The 24,652-nt window shown below is 42.3% G+C and overlaps 1 protein-coding gene across 3 annotated transcripts; it reads right to left on the bottom strand.

Moving 5' to 3' along the window:
• Positions 1-356: 356 nt before the first annotated feature.
• On the bottom strand, positions 357-24,495 carry TEX43 (testis expressed 43). Of its 3 annotated transcripts, XM_044291084.1 has the most exons (5): positions 24,321-24,495; positions 12,666-12,721; positions 6,849-6,988; positions 2,856-2,964; positions 357-752 (listed from the first exon to the last, which is right to left on the bottom strand). In XM_044291084.1, exons 3-5 carry the CDS (start codon positions 6,956-6,958, stop codon positions 537-539), a joined length of 435 nt encoding a protein of 144 aa, XP_044147019.1. In that variant the 5' UTR covers positions 6,959-6,988; positions 12,666-12,721; positions 24,321-24,495; the 3' UTR covers positions 357-536. The 3 variants fall into 3 exon arrangements, with proteins under 3 accessions (XP_044147019.1, XP_044147015.1, XP_044147008.1); XM_044291080.1 differs by lacking the exon at positions 12,666-12,721; XM_044291073.1 differs by lacking the exons at positions 12,666-12,721; positions 24,321-24,495 and having other exon boundaries at positions 6,849-7,241.
• Positions 24,496-24,652: the final 157 nt, after the last annotated feature.

The raw sequence follows: 24,652 nt of genomic DNA, 5'->3' as shown, positions 1-24,652 counted from the left end.
AGGTACAGTGTAATTACAAGTACTCGCTCCATTCATTTGATTGGAGCGAGTACTTGTAACTATACTACACCACACTACAGAGGAGACAATGCATAGTGTAAAGACCAGGAAGAAGTTCTCGCATGGAGCACCGCCTCCTCCTCAACCAGCTGATCGTGGGGGTGTCAAGATTTGTACCTCCGCCGATCAGATATTGCTGACCTATCCTGAGGATAGGTCATCAATATATACTGCCTGTACAAGCCCTTTAATGCAAAGCAGATCTGGCAAAAAAAAGAAAAGAAACGGACACGGAAAGAAAATACATTCATGTGCATGAGCCCTTATATGCAGTAGACATGAAGATACTCAGATGGTTCTTTTAGCTTTGTGTTTTTATTCACCACAATGCTGGTAAATGTCATCGTATGGACACACAATGAAACCTGCTGATTGCTACAGAGCGTGAAACAAAAGGACTGCAGAGGTGACAGTTGTTGACCAGTGGATGGGGCCTCTGGGTCATTCAAGAGAAGATAGATAATAACGCTTGGGTCCTATGATGCTAGCATTCTAGTATTCTGGTTAATCATGTAACTCTGGTATCTTGACAAAGGGGAATGCAATGGGAACTCTGTCATCCGACGTTGTAATGGGATTTTCATCTTCTCCATGATGACGTGACAGTCTTCTCCATGACATAGCCTTCCTTTGTTCTGCAAAAACAGGCTCTCCTCCTGAGGGCCTCGGTACAGCCCGGCCAGATCTGCGTGCTGGAGGAAATCACTTATTCATTCTCAGAGAAATAATAGACAGTAACACCTCTTATAATTTACTGGTTGGCATGGTAACTTGAACACATTATTACGGTCATTGTGTAGGGAATCCCTTGGATCAGTTAAAAATGCAATTTTAATGAGTCTATTTTAGAAGGATAAAACTGTGAGAAGTAATTACCAAGCCTGGAAGATTAATGGCAGCTCTGCCACAAGCCCGTCAATAAATAACCCACGCATGCTACACAGGGACCCATTCAATGTTAACCACATTCATTGCCTCCTCAGGACATCAGGGACTGCAGATATATTATATGATAGTGTGAATTGTTCCTTTTTTTTGTTATATTTATATCTATAATCAACTGAATTAAAAAAAGAACCCATGCAAATTGTGCATATGAGAAGTAACACGTCTTAGGTTCACATACGATTTTTAATGTATGTCCAACATGCCCATTTTTGCATAAAATAAAAAGCGTCAAAACTTGTACCATGGCGTGCGTCTCTTTTTTCTATTTTACAAAGTCCAGAAAAGCCTACTCTACTACACTTTGCAGTATAAGATGCATTGTATATGTATATGTTTTGCTAATTTTTCGGCATAAATGTTGGCATACCTGTATATTCAACCTAAATTTGAAATGTAAAGAAATCCATATATTAAAGTGTAACTGTAATTTCAACTCATTTTAACACTGTATAGAGACAGAGATGTTAAACATTTTTGTAATTCACTTTATTAAGGAAATGTGTTTCTTTTTACTATAAATAGAGAGTAAAGAGTCAACACTCGAATTTAGCATTGCTAAGGAGAGTCTGTCTTTAGTGTTCCACTGATTGCTGAAGATGACTATATGGAACATACTTCCCCAGCCCTAGCCCCTGCCTTGCTATATGTGCTGTAAGGGATCATCTCTTTTCAGGGGGTCACACTCACAGATATCTCACCAGACAATGGATTTTCATGCCCTAACTGTGCATTTATTTTGACAGTCTTCTTATAAAGGATAGTCCAGTTATACATCACTGGGTGGGGTGAGGTTCCCGCACCACCAACACTTAAAACACAAATAAACTCCTGCCCATCTAGGCGCTACCTTAACAAAATACGTCCCTACCTCACTCGTAGAGCACAGTTCACACATGGACATCATATGCAACATTCCTCAGCCAACCTTAATACAGCAGCCTCCAGGCTGTGGCAATTCCAGTACCTTTTGGGGGAGTGTGGTTCTCTAGGCGTCGCTAGGTCCCACAAACTTCAGGCTATTGCATAGCCTCATGGCCCCTCAGCCTTGTCTAGCTGAGACCACACTGACAGAACCTCACCAGGCCTCTGTCTGCACACTCTCCAGAGTGAGACACACTCAATTGCAGAAACCAGAATAAATGGAATCCCTGGACGTGAGCATGCCCTAAGTCCCAGACTGGAGCATGGGGAACAGGCTCCCACCCAACACATTGCCTGTTCCCAGTAGAAGCCTGCCATAAAATAGCTGAACCAGCTACACTATCTATATGGTGTCCCCCAACTACTTTAGTGGACACCTGGACTAGGGCTTTTACTCCACCGGTCGGGCCCCTTGGTGACACGCTCCTGGTGCAAATAACACCCCTTTTATCATGCTTCCCCGGGACTTTACTGCACTCCTCAATGTTCACATTGTCACAGTGCCCTATCACTGCTGTGTCCCTGCCAAACTGACTTGCTGCCATCACTAACTGCTGACCGCTCTGCACGTGTCTCTCTTCCCTGCACTGAGTTTATTAATGTATTTTGTATTTTTATTAGACTATTCTTTCCCTAAAGCACACGTTTTGCTGTGCGCTTAAAATCTACTTCTCTGTACACCGCTGACTGCTCAGCGGTGTACGGAGTTGACATTTTTATCAATGGGCAGTGAGTATAGGCAGGAGCACATATTGCTGCCCGTGCCCCCCAGAGGTTTACTAAATGCTGGCATAGCACATGGGTACCCTGTAACCATGTGTTATGCCAGGATTAGCTGCGCGGAGGGTGCTCCTATCTGTGCCTGCTTCGTTAAGCTAAGAGCTGACACTATTTAAAATGGATTGCATTGGAATCGTGTTTCTTACCCTGGTAATTAGTTTTCTGTTCACCATGTCTTGTTTCCACGGCATGACATAACGTTTGGGGATAATGGGATGTCTTCTGGAGAACTCAGAAACATGTGAATGAGTAAGTCTGCAGAAAAATGCAGTAAAATATAAATTAAATACTTAAATTTGTTAGTGTGCCGAATACGTTAGCAAAACAAATCCAGCACGGGAAACAATCCAATAAAATGTACAGATTATTGGGCGGCATCTATAGGGCACTTGTTACTGGCACATGATTGGGGGCATCTATGGGGGCACTTCTTACTGGCACATTATTGGTGGCACTTTTTACTGGCACATTATTGGGTGGCACAATGGGGGCATCTATGCGGGCACTTCTTACTGGCACATATACAAAGAAGGGGTATTTTTATGGGGGAAGGGGGGAGAGGAACACTATGGGGGCTTCTACTGAGGCCACAAAGAAGGGGTATTTTATATGGGGGGCTCTGTATAGGGGTATTTTATACTGGGGCACATTATGGTGGGTACTATGGGGAACGGGAGAGAGGAGTACTACGGGCTCATCTATGGGGGTACTAAGAAGGGGTATTTTATACTTGCAAATTATGGGGGACACTGAGGGCATCTACTGGGGCACTATATATGGGCCAGTTTATATCGGTACATTATGGGGGGCACTGGGAAGAAGGGGGGAGAAGCACCATGGGGCATTTACTGGGGGCACTATATAGGGGTATTTTATACTGGCACATTATGGGGGCACAATCGGGACATTAGCTCAACTGGGGCATTAAAAGGGGGTATTTTTTGCACTGTTACATTATAAGGAGAATTATTACTACTGGGGGGGCATTATGATGGGCTTTATTACTACTGGGGGTCTATGGGGACATGTTGGGTGGACGTTATGTTTACACTTCTAGTGTCAGGGGCACTATTTGCTGAGCACAGTTATTTTAGGGCACTGTGTGCCAATAGTTATTGAAGTGCACTATCTGCATGGTAAAACTATTATCAGGGGGTTTATCTGTTTCTGCAGTATAGTATTGGGGATCACAGCAGCACAGTATTGGGGGTAGTAGGATGTTTTGCCCAGAAGAGGGGAGGATGATGGAAAAGTAGTAAACTAAGCTTTTGTTTGTCAAACTGCAGAGATGAGAAATGGCTGAAAAATGGTTTTCTGGCCTGAAGGTCTGAAAGGAGAAGATGAGGAAAGAGAACATCTACATCAAAGAGACATCATTGGATGTAAGAGGTATGTGGCCCTGTATTACCCTGTATGTAGGGGTTAGTAGTACAGTACTATCTGCACATTGTAAAAAAAAAAGTAATCTGCAAAATACAATATATTTGTGTCAGAAGTTGTGCTTTTTTATTTTTAGAATAATGATACAGCCATTTTATTTGATACTTTTGTGCTGATTCTTTTTTTTCTCTATATTAAGGGACACTATAGTCACCAGAACCACAACAGCTAAACTTAGTAGTTCTGGTGTCTATAACATGTCTCTGCAAGCTTTTTAATGTAAACACTGCCTTTTCAGAAAAAAGGCAGTATTTACATTACTGCCAAGGAACACCTCTAGAGGCCACTCATCATTATTAAAAGTTTATTACTCTACGAGGTGTGTGTTTTTGTGTGTGTGTGTGTGTGTGTGTGTGTTGTGGTGGAGGGCGTGATTGCATGCTAGGGTGTGGGAAGGCGGGATCCAGGGGGCCCAAGTAAATTCTTGTCCAGGGTCCAATCAATATTAAAGACGGCCCTGAGTGCAGCGGCAATCTGTCAGTTTTGCCAAACTGAAAGTACGGCCCATGCTGCCCACGCACTTCACTATGGGCTCCTCGGCAGTCGGCAGCCAAGTGAATCTTCCCCCGCCCACCTCACCTGCTATTGGCTGGGAGAGAGAGGTCTGCACTGCTATTAGCTGCCTGTGTATCTCAGCCTAGCAGGGCCTGCAGAGGCAGAGAAGAAGGCGGCTTGGGGATTTAACATCAGGAAACATCGGTGCGCGCCCCTCTCTCTGCCACCACGCCTAGAGGAAAAAGGCACGAGGACAGAGCACATCAGAACTGTAAGTACCTTTTCTATGCACCCCTGACCAGCGCCCCATGTGTTATATGCACCCCTGACCAGTGCCCCGAGCGTTACATGCACCCCTGACCAGCGCCCCCTGCGTTACATGCACCCCTGACCAGCGCCCCCTGCATTACATGCACTCCTGTACTGCGCACCTTGCGTTACATGCACCGCTGAACAGCGCACCCTGCGTTACATGCACCCCGACCAGCGCACCCTGCGTTACATGCACCCCTGACCGCCGCACCCTGAGTTACACGCACCCCTTACCGCGGCATTCTGCGTTACAAGCAGAATAAGTAGTATTAGTTGCATACACCAACAACACCCACAGGGTTATTTAAAAAAAGGGTGAAGAGTTTGGAGAAGTCGGGAGAAGTGAACAATATAGGACAACATAGCGGATTTGAAAAAAATTCTCCAATTCAGCTCACTTTCCTATTCAGTTATGTTGTCCTAGATTGTTCCCTTCTCCAAACTCTTCACCCTTTTGTGAATAAACCTGTGAGCGTCTGTTCATTGGTCTTCTGTAGTGACATGTTTAACATATGGGATTATTTACATAGCCCTGGTGTTTGCTGAAACTGCTTTAAACTGTAAAGAAAAGTTTTGGAGAGTGTTTCTCTCTTTCTCAGGTCTGAAGAAATACAGAGGAAGAAAGGAAAACTCTTGAAAGCTTGTCTTGTAAGTATTAGGTTAGTACAATAAAAAAGGTATCCCTGCATACCGCAATACTCTCATATTTGTAATCTTATTTATATATACTTATTTAGTTTTTTTCAGTAGTATGCTTAAGTGGTGAAAATTATTAGTGCCCCCCCATTTTTGACTGTGGTATCTTATGTGCCCCCCCCCCCCCCCCCCTATATACTGTTCCACTGCATGCACACTATAGAAAAATGCACTGGCCTCTTTGGTGGCCAGGACCATAGGAACGCACATAGGCTGGCACTTTTTCTTATAGTGTGCAAGCATGGCCACCAATGCTGGATTGAAGGGTGGTCATAACCATGGAAACTAGAAGTGTATAATTTGATGGAAAAATGAGTCTAGCTAGCAAAGGAGGCAATATGGACAATCACAATACATTAGGAAGTGGCTGGTATTAACTTTCTCTACATGATAAATGCCATTTTCTAAAGTGAGACAACCCCTTTAAGATAATGGACTAGGTTAGTCTTAAACCAGGCATGTCCAAACTGCGGCCCTCCAGCTGTTGCAAAACTATAACTCCCAGCATGCCTGGATAGCTTACAGCTATTAAGGCATGCTGGGAGTTGTAGTTTTGCAACAGCTGGAGGGCCACAGTTTGGACATGCCTGTCTTAAACTGTTGGAAGCACATAAAGCCCTGGTCGGGTGGTAGATAGGGACAACGGTGATGTAGGGCGGTGCAGAATTGTGGGTAATCCTTCCTATTCATCATTGCTGCACACTTATTCTTAGCATGGCCAATTAAGTGCATAGATCATAATGTTTCAGCAATTATTTAATAATTGTCTTTTTCAGCTTTTTGGATTGTTAAGTAATACAGCTATCACCCTTACATTTCTATCCAGCATAAGACTTCTTAAATTGTTCTCATCATCATCATCATCAGACTCATTTCAGTATCACATAATATTCAGCCTATTATACATACACAGCATACTGTGGAGGACTACCCGAGATACAACCTGCAAAGTAAAACGGAAACCGATTGCATGTTCCAACCATTGGTTAGCCCTGAAGGTTTTATCATGGTAGACATCATCACCAGTGTTAATCATTGTCTGATATTGGCTCATAAATGATTAGCATTCATCTACTCTATGTGAAATTTAACATGCATTTATTGAGTAGGAAAAAAGGATAGTACATGAGTTCATTGGCAAACAAAATAAAAAGTCAGTGAAAAGTAAAAGCGAATAAAAGAAAACATGCCATTACCCTTTAATATCAGTGATGGTTGCTACCGAGACCATGGTCCCAGGATTCTGCGTGTGCTCACTTGGTTCCTTGGAATTTCTCCGCTCTTCTTGATTTGGTTGCGTGTTCATCAACAGGTTATGATTTGGATTTCTCCGTCCCTGTTGGGAGGCTATGCTGTGACATCTACTATTAGACTGTGACATCGCCTGTATGGTATTGTGATGGTGACCCCTCCACCCTGTTCTCTTGTTGCAGTATGATGTTTCACCTGTATTCACTATACTGATAGTTTGTTACAATTTTCCTGACTGTTCCTCAGAATTAAGGTCCTTTCTACATAACGGCCCCTTCCTTAGTAATATAGACCTTGTTTACTGTCTATCAGACTGCTTTCTTCTGCTTCCACCTTCGGTCTCCCTCCCCGTCTTCTCTGATCCTGCCTCTACTTAGTTACTGTTGCTGTGATCAACACAATTGTTTTCCGTGTACATGTATTCACCTGCATGGCGGGACCTGTGTCTCAGAGGTTTAGTATTTCCATTCTTTCACTGCTCTTCACTTCTTTTATATAGAGCTGTATAATTTACACATCTATACAGTTATACAGATTTTCTTCCAGAGTCCCAGTATTACTTAACCCCTTGAGCACTTGCTTTCATTTTTTCTCCCTGACTTCCAAAGGCCATAACTTTTTTACTTTTCCATTCACAGTCCTATGACATCTTATTTTTGGTGGGACAAATTGTATTTTTTAAATGGCACCAATGGCATAGCTTGTACTGAAAGACTGCAAAACAAATTTGTGAAAAATCACCACGAATTCTGGCATGGATTTTTGGCTTTTGTTTTTGCGGTGTTCACTGTGCACCCAGACCGAAATGACAACCTTAAGGCCTCATGCACACGACCGTTATTGTGTTCCATTCCGCAATAAGGGGTTTCGTTGTTCCGTGATCCGTTTCTGGTTTTGTTCCGTGTGTCTTCCTTGATTTTTGGAGGATCTCCAGACATGAAGGAAAGTAAAAAAAAAATCTAAGTCAAGTTTGCCATGCAAATGATAGGAAAAAACTGACCCATTGACTTGGATGGGTCCGCAAACCGTTTTCCGTGAAAAAAATAGGACAAGTTATATTTTTTTGACGGACTGAAACCACAGATCACGGACGTGGATGACAAACGGTGCATTAGCGGAGTTTTCAACTAACCCATTGAAAGTCAATGGGTCCGCAGAAAATCACGAAAAACTGAACAACGGACACGGAATGAAACAACGGTCGTGTGCATGACAGTATCCTGTTTTTGAGGTCTGCAAAACATGGATACCAGCCATGTGTGTTCCGCATTTTGAGGAACAGAACATCCTGCCCTCTATAGGACAGTCCTATCTTTGTCCATAAAACAAACAAGAATAGGACATGTTAAAAAAAATTTTTTTGCGGGTGCAACTGAACGGACATACAGATGCGTACAGCACACAGTGGGCTGTCTATATCTGTTGTGGCCCCACTGAAGTGAACGGGTCCGCAGACGACCCGTACAAAATTTAGATCAGATGCAGAAAAAAATATACATTTGTGTGCAGCCCTTATTCAGTGAGTCAATATTATTGCTGCAGCTATAAATAAGAAATTATGTTTTTTTAATGTTTATTTTTATATGTAAAAATAGGAAAGGGGTTAATTTAAAAAAAAAAAAATAATATATATATATTTTTAAATTTTAGCTGTATATTTTATTTACATTTTTAGTCACCTCAGGGGACTTGAACATGTGATCGCTTATACCATAGACTGCAATAGTTTACTAAAGTATTTCTGCTGGCTTCCTATTAAGCCCTGTTGCTGGCAGAGATTAACAGGCACAAACATTTGGAACCCCGCAATTTCATCGTGGTGGGTCCAATCATTAGGAGGGACCCCTTTCCCTCTTTCTAATTGTTTGATGTCAGAGTCGCTATTGACTGTGGCATCTGAGGGAGTTTTTTGTCCGTGATTGGGCTTGTCTCTGATCACAGACGTTACCAGCAGTCACTCACCAGCTATGGCCCACTACATTTAAAGCCCCAGCTACTTGAATGAGAACAGTGCTGCAGTAACTAGCTCAATCCACTACTATGACGCATGGAGCAGCGTAGTTCTGGTACTGCAGCTACTCTCAAACAGGTGATCGTTGGGGGTGTGGGGTGTCAGACCCTCACTGATCTAATATTGATGACCTATCCTAAGGACCTACCCTTAAATCCTGGAAAACCCCTTTAAGCTACAACAGCCCATGGTTTGCAATACTCTGGAAAAACAAGAGTACTGGAAACTGCATTTCTTTCCAGCTGCCCTGGATGTAATAAACTTCAATCAAATGTGGCAGTGATGGTTGCATTATGCTAATATAGTGGGAAAAAAGGCTTTTAAATAGTTCCTGACGTAGCATGCTGTTCCAGTGGCCCCAAGAAAGAGACATCATCACTTCTGATCTGGTGGGCATCATCACTTCTGATCGGTTTAATTTCTACACACTTTGCTGCCTGTCTTAACTTTTTCATTATGTCAGACCACCCCTTTATGTTATGGCACAAAAATCTGTAAATATCCTTAGATTTTAAACCAGCTGATACGCAAAAAGGCCTCCTGCTTGGGGCCATGTATAAATGTAGTCCATACAACACAAGATGATAGGGTTACCTATGTAAATGCTTTCTTGGCTGTCTCTGTCTGCATCCTCTTCTGCGCAGGTGCTGAACAGTTCACTGTTTCGGCACATGAGCAGATACAGAAGATTCTGCTAACAGACGGAAAAGTCACATGGGTAAATCACGTGACTGACGCCATCTTGCATCCTGTGGATATGGAGACTGTGGCTTTGCAATGTTTACATGGACCATACATGGGTGGTGGGGGGTCTTGTACTGGGCAGCTGGAATTTACAGCTTTACATTTAAAGCTTTTACACTTTACATACAGCTTTTACATTTACATATTGTACATTTACAGCTTTATTTGTCACAGTTCTCCTTGTAGGTAATATTTATCTTACATGACCAACCACATCAATTAATCATAAATAGCAACATATTGTATGGCAATATAGCACAACCTCAGGTATTACTAAAAGTATGCAGTATAGGCTTTTTGTCCAGCCATAAAAAGTCCCAGAAATAGATACCATATGACCACATGCTTTATGTAACAGCATGCCTATGCAAAGAACTACTCCCAAAACAGCTTATAGAAGCAGATGTGAAATGCATGTGTCCACAGTCACAGCCATGATGTTGTATATCCGGTTTCTTTTAAGATGTATTATATTAAATTTCCTCCCAAATGTTATATTCAAATAAGTCTACAGTAAAAATCTATAACAGATGGAACCTAGCAAGGCTACATCTAACATAGTTTGTGTTGAAAAAAGACATCCGTCCATCCAGTTCGGCCTGTTATCCTGCAAGTTGATCCAGAAGAAGGCAAAAAAAACCTGTGAGGTAGAAGCCAATTTTCCCCACTTTAGGGGATTTAAAAATTCCTTCCCGACTCCAATCAGGCAATCCGAATAACTCCCTGGATCAACGACCCCTCTCTAATAGCTATAGCCTGTAATATTACACTCCAGAAATACATCCAGGCCCCCCTTGAACCCTAATTAGTAAAATTCAATTCCAATAGACTTCCACACACAGGTCTTCTCTAATATAATTTAAAGGGGTTGTCGACTACTATCTCGTGTACATAGCAAGCTTTAGGGTATGTTCACAGAATATGTTTGAAGCTGTCCAAGGCATTTCAGCTGCAAATTTGTACTGAAAGGGTTGTCCGAGATAAATAAAAATCCCAAGGCAACCACTACAATGTCTTCAAAGAAACAAAAATGTCTCCAGCGCTGCTCTGGTACTTCCGCTGCTGTCCGTTTCCTAACAGCAGCAGAGGGAAACGTCACTGCTGCAGCCAATCACTGTCCTCAGCTCTAGACCACTGAGAACAGTGATTGGCTGCAGTGGTCACATGCTGCATCTAGGCATGTCACCACTGCTGTTAAAAAACAACCATTGTTGGGAGAGCTGGACAGAACGGCGCTGGGGAAACATTGTAGGGCTTGTGCAAGATTTTTAATGATCTCGGGCAACCCCTAAAAAATCCATGGCCGCGTGAAAGATTTCTAGAATATTTCCAGAATATGTGTCAAAGTCTGTATGAAATTTCTGCTGTTTGCAGAAAGCAGAAAGACTGTAGATTTTTCATCTGGCTTTGTGGAAAAGTATCTGCTCATAAAATAATATGAGGTACGGATTATAATCCAAAGAATGTCAAATCTCTCTGCAGATTTTCACGTTTCACCCTATGAAATAGGCAGGGTGAAATCCACTGCAATTCTGCATGTAAAGCAATTTGCCTTAATTTTTTTTTAGTCCCGTTTGGTCACACCTCAACACTGAATTCAGACAAAATATATGGTATATTTTGTATTTCTAATCCAATACAAATTCAATGCTAAAAGAAATATCCATCAGAAAATCATACTAAACCCTGTATAACCTAAAGCTGTTACCTGCTACTTCAAAATCGATGGCCTCCCCTTAGAACAGTCCACCAAGATTAGATCAGGGGCGGCCATATCTCCATCGTGCACCCCCTCCATTAGCTCACCGCTCCTGTGATATGTTGTAAATTAGCTTAAATTAAGCTGCTAATAGTTTAATTGCCGTGCAGTTATATAATAGGCTCTAGTAGAGCTTAGGTATTTGAGTATTATAAGTGTACAGTGCGGTAATGTTGGGTTATTATACACAGTGATATCATGCAAAATGAGAAGCTCCTAGACAAATGAAGGGGGTGGCAGTAAGCTAACATGGTAAAATTTAGCTCCCTGCTGCTATGAGGGATTTGCTCACAATAGGGACAAATTTACACCACCAATGTGGTTCTTCCATAACATGTCTGTTATAAGGCAGCGGCGCTGTAAATGCAGGTGTCTACGGATGAGATGTCTATGAGCAGTTAGCACAGAAGACACAGGGGGTCAGGGCTCCAAGTGCCCTTCGAACACAGTGCCTGTTCATGGGAACTACAGCAGTGGCGAACAGCACCACCGAAATCCGGTGGGGGACAAACGTGTTTTGTAGATCCATTGTTGGTCAGTTTGGCGGTTATGACCTTTATTAGGTCTGCACAATTGAACCACTGCAGTCCATAGGGCCATAGCTTGTGAATAGCGTCTGTCAAAAAATAGGACGTTTTGATGTCCAGACGAATCCCACTAAAATCATTTTATTTTTTTAGTCCGGCTGAAAGCAGTAACCTGATTACAGTGCCGAAGTTCACAACGCATATCTCCCCGTGTGATCAGGGATGTGCTGCTGATAGTGAAAAGAACAGAATGAGGGAGGAACATGCACCTTCATGTGTAATTGTACATTGGGCAGTGTAATAGCACCTTAAGGTGCAGACATTTGTTAAACTAATCTGCCACCTGTGAATATAACCTGTCATTTTTTCCAAATTTGTATGTTTTTTTGCCACATTTTTTATAAATGCATTTTGTGGTGTGTTGCATTTTTTGCAGTGTTTTGTCACTTGTGGTGTTATTTTTGTATTACATTTTTTTGTCAGAAACGGCCAATAAAGACAGTTCCCTTCAACTGTAAAGAAAAAACCGACAAAATAGCACATGTCCTATTTTGTTTAACATGGTTAATATTTTTTAGCTTTGTTTTGTGCTTTGTCTTTACCATACAGTGTATACCATTATGATATTTTACATAGTGAAATGTGTGGTTTAGGGCTCATGCAAAACAAATTTATTTTTTGTCTGCATCCGATCCGCATTTTTTGCGGATCAGATACGGACCCATTCACTTCAATCTTCACTGTGCTGTCCACATCCGTTTGTCCGTTCCGCGGCAACTGCAAAAAAAAATAATAATATTAACATGTCCTGTTCTTGTCCGTATTATTATGAAATGTCACAAAAATGATAACAAAAACTATGTGAATAACCCCTGTGAGACAGTGACAGGTAGAGTGATTGTGTCACGGAAGGTGTACAGGAAACAAGACAATGCAAAATGAATATATGACTCACTGGATCCAAAACTAAGGAACAAAAGGGAGACCCCTGCATAAGACCTGGCACTCTCCCTGACTGCTCAGCCTTTGCAAAAATCCCAATGGTGGATGATCGCATATCCTCGTACCTTGACTATATACCACCTGAACACCCTACAATAGTGAGGGGACACGACCACCGGCTCCCTACACTAGACACAGAGGGAGTCAGGGTCACCTGGGATCCAGCAAACAGAAAATCACAAATAAATGTACAGCCAGGGCCGGCTCCAGGTTCATGTGGGCCCTTGGGCGATAAAGCCTCAGTGGGCCCTCCTGTGCTAAGGCCCCTTGCAGACAAGCGTTCCTCCCGCAGCGAGTCCGCATCGCAGCACCCGGCCTGACCTCCCAGCACTGATGGGATTCACATAGCATTATATTGATTTATGATGCTATGTAACCCTTATAGTCCTGGAATGTATTAGATGACACTAACAGCATTATGCCAGTTATCCAATACATTCCAGAACTTTAAGGGTTAGATCAATCAATATAATGCTATGTGACCTCCGGCAGCGCTGGGAGGTTGGGCCGGGTGCTGCGATGTGGACTTGCTGCGGGAGGAACGCTAGTCTGCAAGGGGCATAAGGGCTCTTTCATACGAGCGGATGCCGTGCGGGTAATCCGCTGCGTGAAAGAGTGCCAAGCCCCGTCCAGGACAGCAGAGACACGGAGCAGTAACATGATTGATAATGCTCTTTGCCTCTCTGTGATAATTTTACTACAAAATCACAGTGACAACTGTATCTCACTGTCATTTTGTAGTAAAAATGGCACAGAGAGGCACAGAGCATTATCAGTCATGTTACTGCTCTGTGTCTCTGCTGTCCGGAGCGGGGCTTGGCTCTCTTTCACACAGCGGATTACCCGCACGGCACCCGTTCGTATAAAAGAGCCCTTAGGCCTCATGCACACGGCTGTTATGCATCTGTTGCGGTCCCCAATGCACGGGCAACGTCCGTGCAGCGGCCGGGACAGATCCGGACCCATTCAACTTGAATGGCCGTATGCGGGCAGCAATACAGCCATGGGCCCACAACGGCCGTGTGCATGAGGCCTAAAACAAACTCCTATGAAAAATAATTTTTCCTCCTAAGAAAATAATAATCAATAATACACTTTATTGGCAAAAATTCATAAGAGGAAAATTTCCTCTTATGAATTTTTGCCAATAAACTGTATAATTGATTTCATGGGTTCTGGTATTTTCTTAGAGGAGTTTATATTGTGTTTTAGGCCGAATGCACGCGGCTGTGAGCGGTCCGTGGTATCCCGGCCTGGCATCCTGCTAAGAGCTGGAGCGTACAGCGTCATTGGTTGCTGCTATGACACTGTTAATGCTGCCGCTGCATTACAGTAATAAACTCGTATAGATCATACGAGTGTATTACTGTAGTGCAGCGGCGGCATGAAGCGCACGGCGTCATAGCAACCAATGACGTCATACGCTCCAGCTCTCAGCAAGATGCCAGGTCGGGATACCACGGACCGCTCACAGCCGTGTGCATTTGGCCTTACAGGCATGATGTGTGCTGCTGATGCTGAGCAAGAGCAAAGCAACACATGCTAATTGTTCTTTATTCAATTATTTAGGTGTTTTGGGTGTTTTGGTGTAGACAGTGACTGAGTCGTGACACTCACTGTAGATAGCCCCAGGCGGCAGGCCCCCCATTTATGTAACAGATATAATAATAAATACTACAATAACTGGTCTTTCTGTGACTTGCTAGACTTACTAGTTAATCTGAATTAGAAATTTAACACGAAATTCAGCTGTCAGCACTTCAGCAGCATTCAGTTGTGTCTGCTCTGGGACTGGGCGCCAGGTTTCCAGCTCTGGGCTCGGCTATCAGGCCTGCTGCTGGCTGGGGGCGGGCTTACAGTGAGTCAGACTCAAATGAGGATCATCGTATTTGCTGGATTCGTTGATCTGACTGTGCGGCGTGCGGTGCCTGGACTCAGAAGAGAAGAGGATCACGTGAGAGAGGGGGCGGGCGCTGCGCAACATGAATAATTATGGCTCGGACGGCGAGCGGGCGCTGCGCTGCGATGCGATGCGATGCGCAAATATTTTCTGGCAAACATTTTAAAGGGGCCGCCGCGGAGACGAGTGGGCCCCCTAACTTACAGTGGGCCCCGGCACTTGCCCGGGTTTGCCGGGTTCTGACGCCGGCCCTGTGTACAGCACTTATCTTGTAGAAGACTGGAAAATAGGATCAGCATGCACACACACTCCAGGAAGTTGTATAAGCCGCACACTAATGCATTATGGGGAGGAATTTAAAGGGATGCAATCAGTCCAACTACATGACAGCTGAGAGAGGCTAACGAGATGAGGAACTGAAATTCAAAACAAAGAAAACTCAAGGAGGAGGTTCTGAAAGGCTTCTGTCAGAGCTTCTCAGCTGTCTGGTTGTGACAGATTGATGGCAGGTATTTTTCCCCCAGAATCCTGTCATATGCAGCTTTAGCTCCAGGGAGTGCCTAGTATGTAGCGGAAAGCCCAAGCTTTTTCTGAGGTGGCTTTGTAAAAAGCCTACATACGGCCTGGAGTTTGGATTGGGGAAGAGTTGGGTGGGTTCCCCAATCCGCAGCCCACTTCTGAAATGAGATCTAGCTTGCTGCCTGATTAGCTACACCTGTAGCACTTTCATAAAGACGCCTGGTCAGAGAGTGAGCAGAGAGAGACCTGGATCGGGTATGCTGGTGCGTGAGAGTAGCTCACTGTGATGAACTACAAGGCTGACAGCACCATGTTTAGCACAGTTAGTGAAACACTGTTTAGTTAGTGCTCAGACGAGCAGGTTTTGTTTTGTGTTTTTGCATAAAATGTAAAGGCCTTTTGTTTTGCTATTTGAAACCACAATAAAGTGGGACTTTCTTTGGACTTCATCTTGAGTGTCACTGTCTCTGACTGTTCGCAAGCCGGCCAATCCTGCCTCTACCAGAGCTGATTTCCACCCCCTATAGATAAACATTGTTCTTGAAATGTTCATGTACTGATGGCATCAGATGGCCATTTTTCATGGTCCCTTAGGGCTCATACACACAAACGTATTTTTGGTCCTCATCAGATCCACATTCACTGCAAAGGATGCGGACAGCACACCGTGTTTGTCCGTTCCATGGCACCCGCAAAAATATAGAACATGTCCTATTCTTGTCCGTACTATGGACAAGGATAGGACTGTTCTATTATGGGCTTGATGTTCCGTTCCGTAAAACACAGAATGCACAAAGCCAGTATCCGTGTTTTGTGGATCCGCATTTTGCAGACCGCAAAAACGGCTATGGTCATGTGCATGAGCCCTTAGGATAAGTTATAACTAAACATTCTCCATATTTGCAGCTCCCATGCTTAATAATGTTAACATAAAAAACAAAATAATGTGCATGAAAGTGTAAAAGTGTATTGGCAGAAGCTAAATGCTGGAATGCTGCAGATCAGGAGTTAAAACATGCAGCCCTCTGGCACTCGATGACCTGCTGGTTTATAATTTCTTGACTAACACCTTCCATGAATAAGTGAGTCTCTTTCTGCAGGGACCCCGACAACTCAGGACAGTTTTCACCCAGGCTGTCTGTGCGCAGTTGACCACAGATGCACCAGACACATGTTCCGGTTCTTACATGTACCGTAATTCCATAAAGAGAGGGAGACAGTTTGCTGCAGTTTTTCACAACATTGTATATAAATTCAGAAGTGGTTCATAAAAGCAAGAATAAGTTTATAAAAAATCTTCTAGATTTATCTTTACTTTTTAAGCCGGTCCCACTTTTGCCTACCATGCAAGATCTTATGTGTATGATGAAATTGTGCCTTTTGATTATTGTTATAGCTCAAACTTCCATGTGATAATTGTCAGACGTATGATGGGTTGGATGATACCTCTCATGTGCGGAAATCCTACATCTAAATTGTATATTCAGTTTTAAACTAAGACTTTTTTTTTGTATCGCTGTTCTGAAAAACAACTGCATTAGGCCTACTGCACACAACCGTATGGCTTTTTCAGTGTTTTGTGGTCCGTTTTTCATGGATCTGTTGTTCTGTTTTTTGTTTCCATTTCTGTTCCGTTTTTCCGTATGGCATATACAGTATACAGTAATTACATAGATAAAATTGGGCTGGCCATAACATTTTCAATAGATGGTTCAGGGAAAAACGGAACGGAAATGGAAGACATACGGATGCATTTCCGTATGTGTTCCGTTTTTTTGCAGATCCATTGACTTGAATGGAGCCACGGACCGTGATTTGCGGGCAATAATAGGACATGTTCTATGTTAAAACGGAACGGAAAAGGAATGCATACGGAGTGCATTCCGTTTTTTTTGCGGAACCATTGAAATGAATGGTTCCGTATACGGAACGCAAAAAACGGCCAGTAAACGGGAAAAAAAAAACGGCCGTGTGCAGGAGGCCTTACATGGCAGTGGGGTGTACACAGTTCTATAATGGGGCAAGAGTGTAAGTGTAATGAAAGATAGTCATGAAGAGAGAAAACGCCATTTAGCATCTATGTGTGGATCGTTTTCTGTCCTTCGATCAGTTTTTAACAGATGTTTTGCATCCATTTTTAACAGTTGAATTTCATTGGCTTTTTTTTAAGACCTCAACCCCTGCTGCGCCCCAAGTATGTTTTGTCCCCCCCCCCCCCACAATGCCTGCAGTACACTACGTGCAGAATTATTAGGCAAATGAGTATTTTGACCACATCATCCTCTTTATGCATATTGTCTTACTCCAAGCTGTATAGGCTCGAAAGCCTACTACCAATTAAGCATATTAGGTGATGTGCATCTCTGTAATGAGAAGGGGTGTGGTCTAATGACATCAACACCCTATATCAGGTGTGCATAATTATTAGGCAACTTCCTTTCCTTTGGCAAAATGGGTCAAAAGAAGGACTTGACAGGCTCAGAAAAGTCAAAAATAGTGAGATATCTTGCAGAGGGATGCAGCACTCTTAAAATTGCAAAGCTTCTGAAGCGTGATCATCGAACAATCAAGCGTTTCATTCAAAATAGTCAACAGGGTCGCAAGAAGCGTGTGGAAAAACCAAGGCGCAAAATAACTGCCCATGAACTGAGAAAAGTCAAGCGTGCAGCTGCCAAGATGCCATTTGCCACCAGTTTGGCCATATTTCAGAGCTGCAACATCACTGGAGTGCCCAAAAGCACAAGGTGTGCAATACTCAGAGACATGGCCAAGGTAAGAAAGGCTGAAAGACGACCACCACTGAACAAGACACACAAGCTGAAACGTCAAGACTGGGCCAAGAAATATCTCAAGACTGATTTTTCTAAGGTTTTATGGACTGATGAAATGAGAGTGAGTCTTGATGGGCCAGATGGCTGGATTGGTAAAGGGCAGAGAGCTCCAGTCCGACTCAGATGCCAGCAAGGTGGAGGTGGAGTACTGGTTTGGGCTGGTATCATCAAAGATGAGCTTGTGGGGCCTTTTTGGGTTGAGGATGGAGTCAAGCTCAACTCCCAGTCCTACTGCCAGTTTCTGGAAGACACCTTCTTCAAGCAGTGGTACAGGAAGAAGTCTGCAAGGTAAGAAAAACATGATTTTTATGCAGGACAATGCTCCATCACACTCATCCAAGTACTCCACAACGTGGCTGGCAAGAAAGGGTATAAAAGAAGAAAATCTAATGACATGGCCTCCTTGTTCACCTGATCTGAACCCCATTGAGAACCTGTGGTCCATCATCAAATGTGAGATTTACAAGGAGGGAAAACAGTACACCTCTCTGAACAGTGGCTGGGAGGCTGTGGTTGCTGCTGCACGCAATGTTGATGGTGAACAGATCAAAACACTGACAGAATCCATGGATGGCAGGCTTTTGAGTGTTTTTGCAAAGAAAGGTGGCTATATTGGTCACTGATTTGTTTTTGTTTTGTTTTTGAATTCAGAAATGTATATTTGTGAATGTTGAGATGTTATATTGGTTTCATTGGTAAAAATAAATAATTGAAATGGGTATATATTTGTTTTTTGTTAAGTTGCCTAATAATTATGTACAGTAATAGTCACCTGCACACACAGATATCCCCCTAAAATAGCTAAAACTAAAAACAAACTAAAAACTACTTCCAAAAATATTCAGCTTTGATATTAATGAGTTTTTTGGGTTCATTGAGAACATGGTTGTTGTTCAATAATAAAATTAATCCTCAAAAATACAACTTGCCTAATAATTCTGCACTCCCTGTATAAATAATGCCCACCATATTGCCCACATATCTATAGTGGCCCCTCTGTAGTGCCCCCACTGTCTATAGTGGCCCCTATATATTGCCCCCCACAGTGCCCACTGTAGATATAATACCTCCCCATAGTGCAAACAAAAAATAAAATAAAATGATTTTAGTGACATATATGCCACTAAATGCCAGAAAGCGGCTGGATTACTGCCAGATCCCATTACAGTGATCCTGTGGTGCATGGTGGTATCCGGCTATGCCGGATACGGTGAACTCCAGACATCTGTTCCTCCGTAGCACCGATGAGAACCCAGCCTAATTAGGCATCTTTCATCCTGATGTTATAGATTGCAGCAGGGAGGGGAGGATATTGTACAAAGCAGATCAGAGAGTGGAGAGAGGATCCGATTCTTTTGATGGGTCCCCTGCAGCAAAGTTCAGATCTTTTACAGGGGTTTAACCCCTTAACGCAAAACGCCGTGCATGTATGGCAGGGGATGCATTGAAAGAATGCATTCTGCCATACATGCACGGCCGGGCTGATTGGGTGGGCACCGGAGCGGTGCGCGCCCGATCACTGCAGGGCCCAGGCAGTCCCTGGTAGTCGGGTTCCTGCTTTATCCGCTGGCATCGCTGTAAAATCGCTCACTGTAAAATGGCTCTCAGACTATGGAGACACTAAAACATGATTCTTTTGTTTCAAAAATGCTTTTATTGTGTTAAATGAAAAAAAAAAAGTATACATATTAGGTATCGCCGTAACAACATGCTCTATAAAAATACCACATGACCTAACCCCTCAGATGAACACCGTAAAAAAAAAAACGGTGTAAAAAAAAGCCATTTTTTGTCACCTTACATCATAAAAAGTGTAATAACAAGCGATCAAAAAGTCATGTGCACCCCAAAATTGTACCAATCAAATCGTCATCTCATCCCTCAAACATGATACCCTACCTAAGAAAATCACCCAAAAAATTAAAAAAAATATGGCTTCCACACTATGGAGACACTAAAACATTATATTTTTTTGTTTAAAAAATATTAGTGTATAAAACTTAAATAAATAAAAAAAAGTATCCCTATTAGGTATCGCCGCGTCCGTAACGACCTGCTCTATAAAAATATTACATTATTTAACCCCTCAGGTAAACACCATAAAAAAATCGAATAAAAATTGTATTAAAAAGCCATTTTGTCACTTTACCTATATCACAAAATGTGTAATAGCAAGCAATCAGTCATACGCAGCCCAAAATGGTACCAATCAAACCATCATCTCATACTGAAAAAAATGAGCCCCTACATAAGACAGTTGTCCAAAAAATAAAAATAAACTATGGCTTTCAGAATAAGGAGACACAAAAAAATATTTTTTTTTAAAAATGCTTTATTTTGTAAAACTGAAACAAACAAACAAAAGAAGTAGTCATATTTGGTATTTTGGCGTCCGTGACAACCTGCTCTATAAAAATAGCTCATGATCTAACCTGTCAGATGAACGTTGTAAATAACAAAAAATAAAAATAGTGCCAAAACAGCAATTTTTTTTGTTACCTTGCTTAACAAAAAGTGTAATATAGAGCAACCAAAATGTATCTGTACCCTAAAATAGTACCAACAAAACTGCCACCTTATCCCGTAGTTTCCAAAATGGGGTCACTTTTTTGTAGTTTCTTCTCTAGGGGTGCATCAGGAGGTCTGCCCTCCAAAAACCACATGACGTTCCTTTCCTTCTGCGCCATGCCGTGTGCCCGTACAGCAGTTTACGACCACATATGGGGTGTTTCTGTAAACTACTGAATGAGGGCAATAAATATTGAGTTTAGTTTGGCTGTTAATCCTGGCTTTGTTACCGGGAAAAAATTATTAAAATGGAAAATCTGCCAAAAAATGTGAAATTCTAAAATTTCATATCCATTTCAAATTAATTCTTATGGAACACCTAAAGCGTTAACAAAGTTTGTAAAATCAGTTTTGAATACCTTTAGGGGTGTAGTTTCTAAAATGGGATCACTTTTTTGGAGTTTCTACTGTAGGGGTGCATCAGGGTGGCTTCAAATGGGACATGGTGTGAAAAAAACAGTCCATCAAAATCTGCCTCCCAAAAACCATATGGCAGTTTACGACCAAATATGAGGTGTTTCTCATAAACTACAGAATCAGGGCAATAAATATTTAGTTTTGTTTGGCTGTTAACCTTTGCTTTGTTAGCGGAAAAAAATGATTAAAATGGAAAATCTGCCAAAAAAGTAAAATTCTGAAATTTAATCTCCATTTTCCATTAATTCTTGTGGAACAACAAAAGGGTTAACAACGTTTGTAAAATCAGTTTTTAATACCTTGAGGGGTGTAGTTTCTAAAAATTGGGTCATTTTTCGGTGGTTTCTATTATGTAAGCCTCACAAAGTGACTTCAGACCTGAACTGGTCCTTAAAAAGTGGGTTTGGGAAATTTTTTGAAAAATTTCAAGATTTGCTTTTAAACTTATAAGCCTTCTAACGTCCCCAAAAAATAAAATGGCATTCACAAAATGATCCAAACATGAAGTAAACATATGGGAAATGTAAAGTAATAGCTATTATATGAGGTATCACTATCTGTTTTGAAATAGAATTTTGTAAAGGTGTGAATTTTTCCAAATTTTGGGTAAATTTGGCATTTTTTTATAAATAAAAATGAAATATTTTGATTTAAATTTACCACTGTCATGAAGTACAATATGTGATGAGAAAACAATCTCGGAATGGCCTTGATAAGTAAAAGCGTTTTAAAGTTAAAGTGACACATGTCAGATTTGCAAAAATCTGTCTGATCCTTAAGGAGAAAAATGACCTGGTCCTTAAGGAGTTAAGGGTCATAACAGAGGGACTGCCATGATAACACCCTTAGGACTAGCCCTAAGCTAATCGGTTGGTTGGCACAGTAGTTCCACACCCACTGCCTGTAACAGGACGAATAACTATCAGCTAAACTGTCAGCATTTAACGCAACTTTTTAAACTCATAGTAGCCACTAACATACTGTATGTAAAAATCATTGTTTTCATGTCTCTACTGCAGTGTTATCACCCCACATAAACAAGCAGTATCACTACATTTCAGTGAAGAAAAACTCAGGGAAAAAAGGCACATGTTGCACACTCAAAAGTGTGTTCACACATTGTTACTTTTCTCCTTTATCATATCTACTCCTGGTGTAAAAACTGCACCGAAGTGTACTGTGTGAACAAGGCTATAAATATGCATACAAATTGAAAAACACAGCTGCCTAAGTGTATATACACAGATAGCAGTCAATCACTGATAGCAGAGTCCCCATGTACATCTGAGCTTAGAAAGAACAGATATATATGTATAAATTACAAGTTTTACTGAATCTTTTTCCATAAATCTATATAGCAATCTCCTCAGCTTCTCCTGCAGCGTATAAGATACAGTACAAGTTCTATACTTCTTGTTACTTCTTTGTAGTGGTAGAGAAACTTCAGCGACAATGCTTAAAGGCTATGTACACCTTTGGAGGCAATTATTTTAATTATTGCATTGTACTCATTTTGAGCTAAAATAGTTTTTTAAATTGGTCTCTATTAAAAAATATGGAGCCCTTTTCTCTGTACAGGGATGAGTTTCTCTAGTAGCAAAAGCTGAATTTACCTTATAAACACTCATTATAGCTCAAAGTCTTATCTTACTGATGAGAATGTGGCTAAGGGCTCTTTCACACTTGCGTTGTCCGGATCCGGCGTGTACTCCATTTGCCGGAATTACACACCGGATCCGGAAAAACGCAAGTGAACTGAAAGCATTTGAAGACGGATCCTATTAAAGTCCTGGTTGCCATAGTAGTAGTGGGGAGCGGGGGAGCGGTATACTTACAGTCCGTGCGGCTCCCGGGGCGCTCCAGAATGACGTCAGAGCGCCCCATGCGCATGGATGACGTGCCATGCGATCACGTCATCCATGCGCGTGGGGCGCCCTGACGTAACTCTGAAGCGCCCTGGGAGCCGCACAGACAGTAAGTATACTGCTCCCCCGCACCCCACTACACTTTACCATGGCTGCAAGGACTTTAGCGTCCCGACAGCCATTGTAACCATTCAGAAAAAGCTCAATGTCGGATCGGCAATGCGCCGAAACAACGTTTAGCTTAAGGCCGGATCCGGATTAATGCCTTTCAATGGGCATTAATTCCGGATCCGGCCTTGCGGCAAGTGTTCAGGATTTTTGGCCGGAGCAAAAAGCGCGGCATGCTGCGGTATTTTCTCCGGCCAAAAAACGTTCCGGTCCTGAACTGAAGACATCCTGATGCATCCTGAACGGATTTCTCTCCATTCAGAATGCATTAGGATAAAACTGATCAGGATTCTTCCGGCATAGAGCCCCGACGACGGAACTCTATGCCGGAAGAAAAGAACGCAAGTGTGAAAGAGCCCTTAAAGAAGTGTTTATGATCTTTTCGTAATTTAGAGATAAGGTTTATAAGATGACCAGCACAAAGTAAAAGTTACAATTCTCACAGCTAGAAAAACAGTTAACCCTTTGTGATAGAAAGGCTCAATATTTGTAATAAAGACCAATTGAAAATATAATTAGCCCAAAATGGTCATATAAGTGCCCCGTGTGCCACTAGATGGGTTCTCTATAAGGCACTGTATTATCTCTTAGAAGCAATGTTTCTAGGGGAGAATATCTCTGCAAAAGGCTATGTAATGGAGCATAAAATCAGAGGCATGCAGATACAGTATGGGCTTATAACAGGCTTTGGGCACTGATCCATATGGCAATGTGCATGAGACCCTAATCAAAGGAATTTCCTAATTACCTATCTCTGCTCAGTGTTCATGAAATTCCACACTGTACTGTGGTTCTGTGCTGGAAACAAGTGCCAGGTTATAAGAGGTTTGCACTGCTACAGTGCAGCACTGAGATAGACATGGGGAGATCATACAATCTGTGTGTTTGCAAATTAAGTTACTAAATACTTTGCCAGTATATACAATATGAAATAAAATAGACTGAACCACACAGACTGCCGTACAGGGAAAGGCAATGTGTTAAATACTTATGATACTGCGCTATAGGACGTGTTAAGATTAATATACAGGTATCACAGGTGAGCTATATCTATGCACATGGGTATACATCAATATACAAGTATTCAACTGGCTTAACCAGTATACCTGAAACATAGACTCCTGGTTTGTGCGCTGATGCTCCTCCTCGTGCTCCCGTGTTTGGTGCAGAAGTTTTGCTTTCCTGCAGTCAGTGATTGTCCATTAGGTGTGCGTTATTCACCGGATCATCGATGCTTGAATCAGGAATCAATCCAGGTAATATGTAGCTTGGCGTTCTGCCTCGTGCCCCGGCCGGTGGCGCGATGCTACAACAGGTGGAGGTTTACACTGAAAAGTGATTAGCGCTCGCTCGGAGCTGTGAGTGACGTCACTACAGCGGTCATCAGTGACCACTGGTGCCAGGTATCTCTTCTCCGACGCATTTCGAACAGACGCTG

The sequence above is a fragment of the Bufo gargarizans genome, chromosome 1 (genome assembly GCF_014858855.1).
Source record: "Bufo gargarizans isolate SCDJY-AF-19 chromosome 1, ASM1485885v1, whole genome shotgun sequence".
Lineage (NCBI taxonomy): Eukaryota > Metazoa > Chordata > Amphibia > Anura > Bufonidae > Bufo > Bufo gargarizans.
The sequence above is the reverse complement of the archived record's forward strand: the minus strand, read 5'-3'. Positions and strand labels throughout refer to the sequence as shown.

Excerpts from the sequence above, each read along its gene's own strand:
- TEX43 (XM_044291073.1), bottom strand. The coding sequence starts at position 7,033 with ATGTCACAGTCTAATAGTAGATGTCACAGCATAGCCTCCCAACAGGGA. Across the intron at positions 2,965-6,848 it reads ACCATCACTGATATTAAAGG|ACTTACTCATTCACATGTTT; the intron begins GTAATGGCATGT and ends ATTTTTCTGCAG. Across the intron at positions 753-2,855 it reads ACAGAAAACTAATTACCAGG|CACGCAGATCTGGCCGGGCT; the intron begins GTAAGAAACACG and ends GATTTCCTCCAG.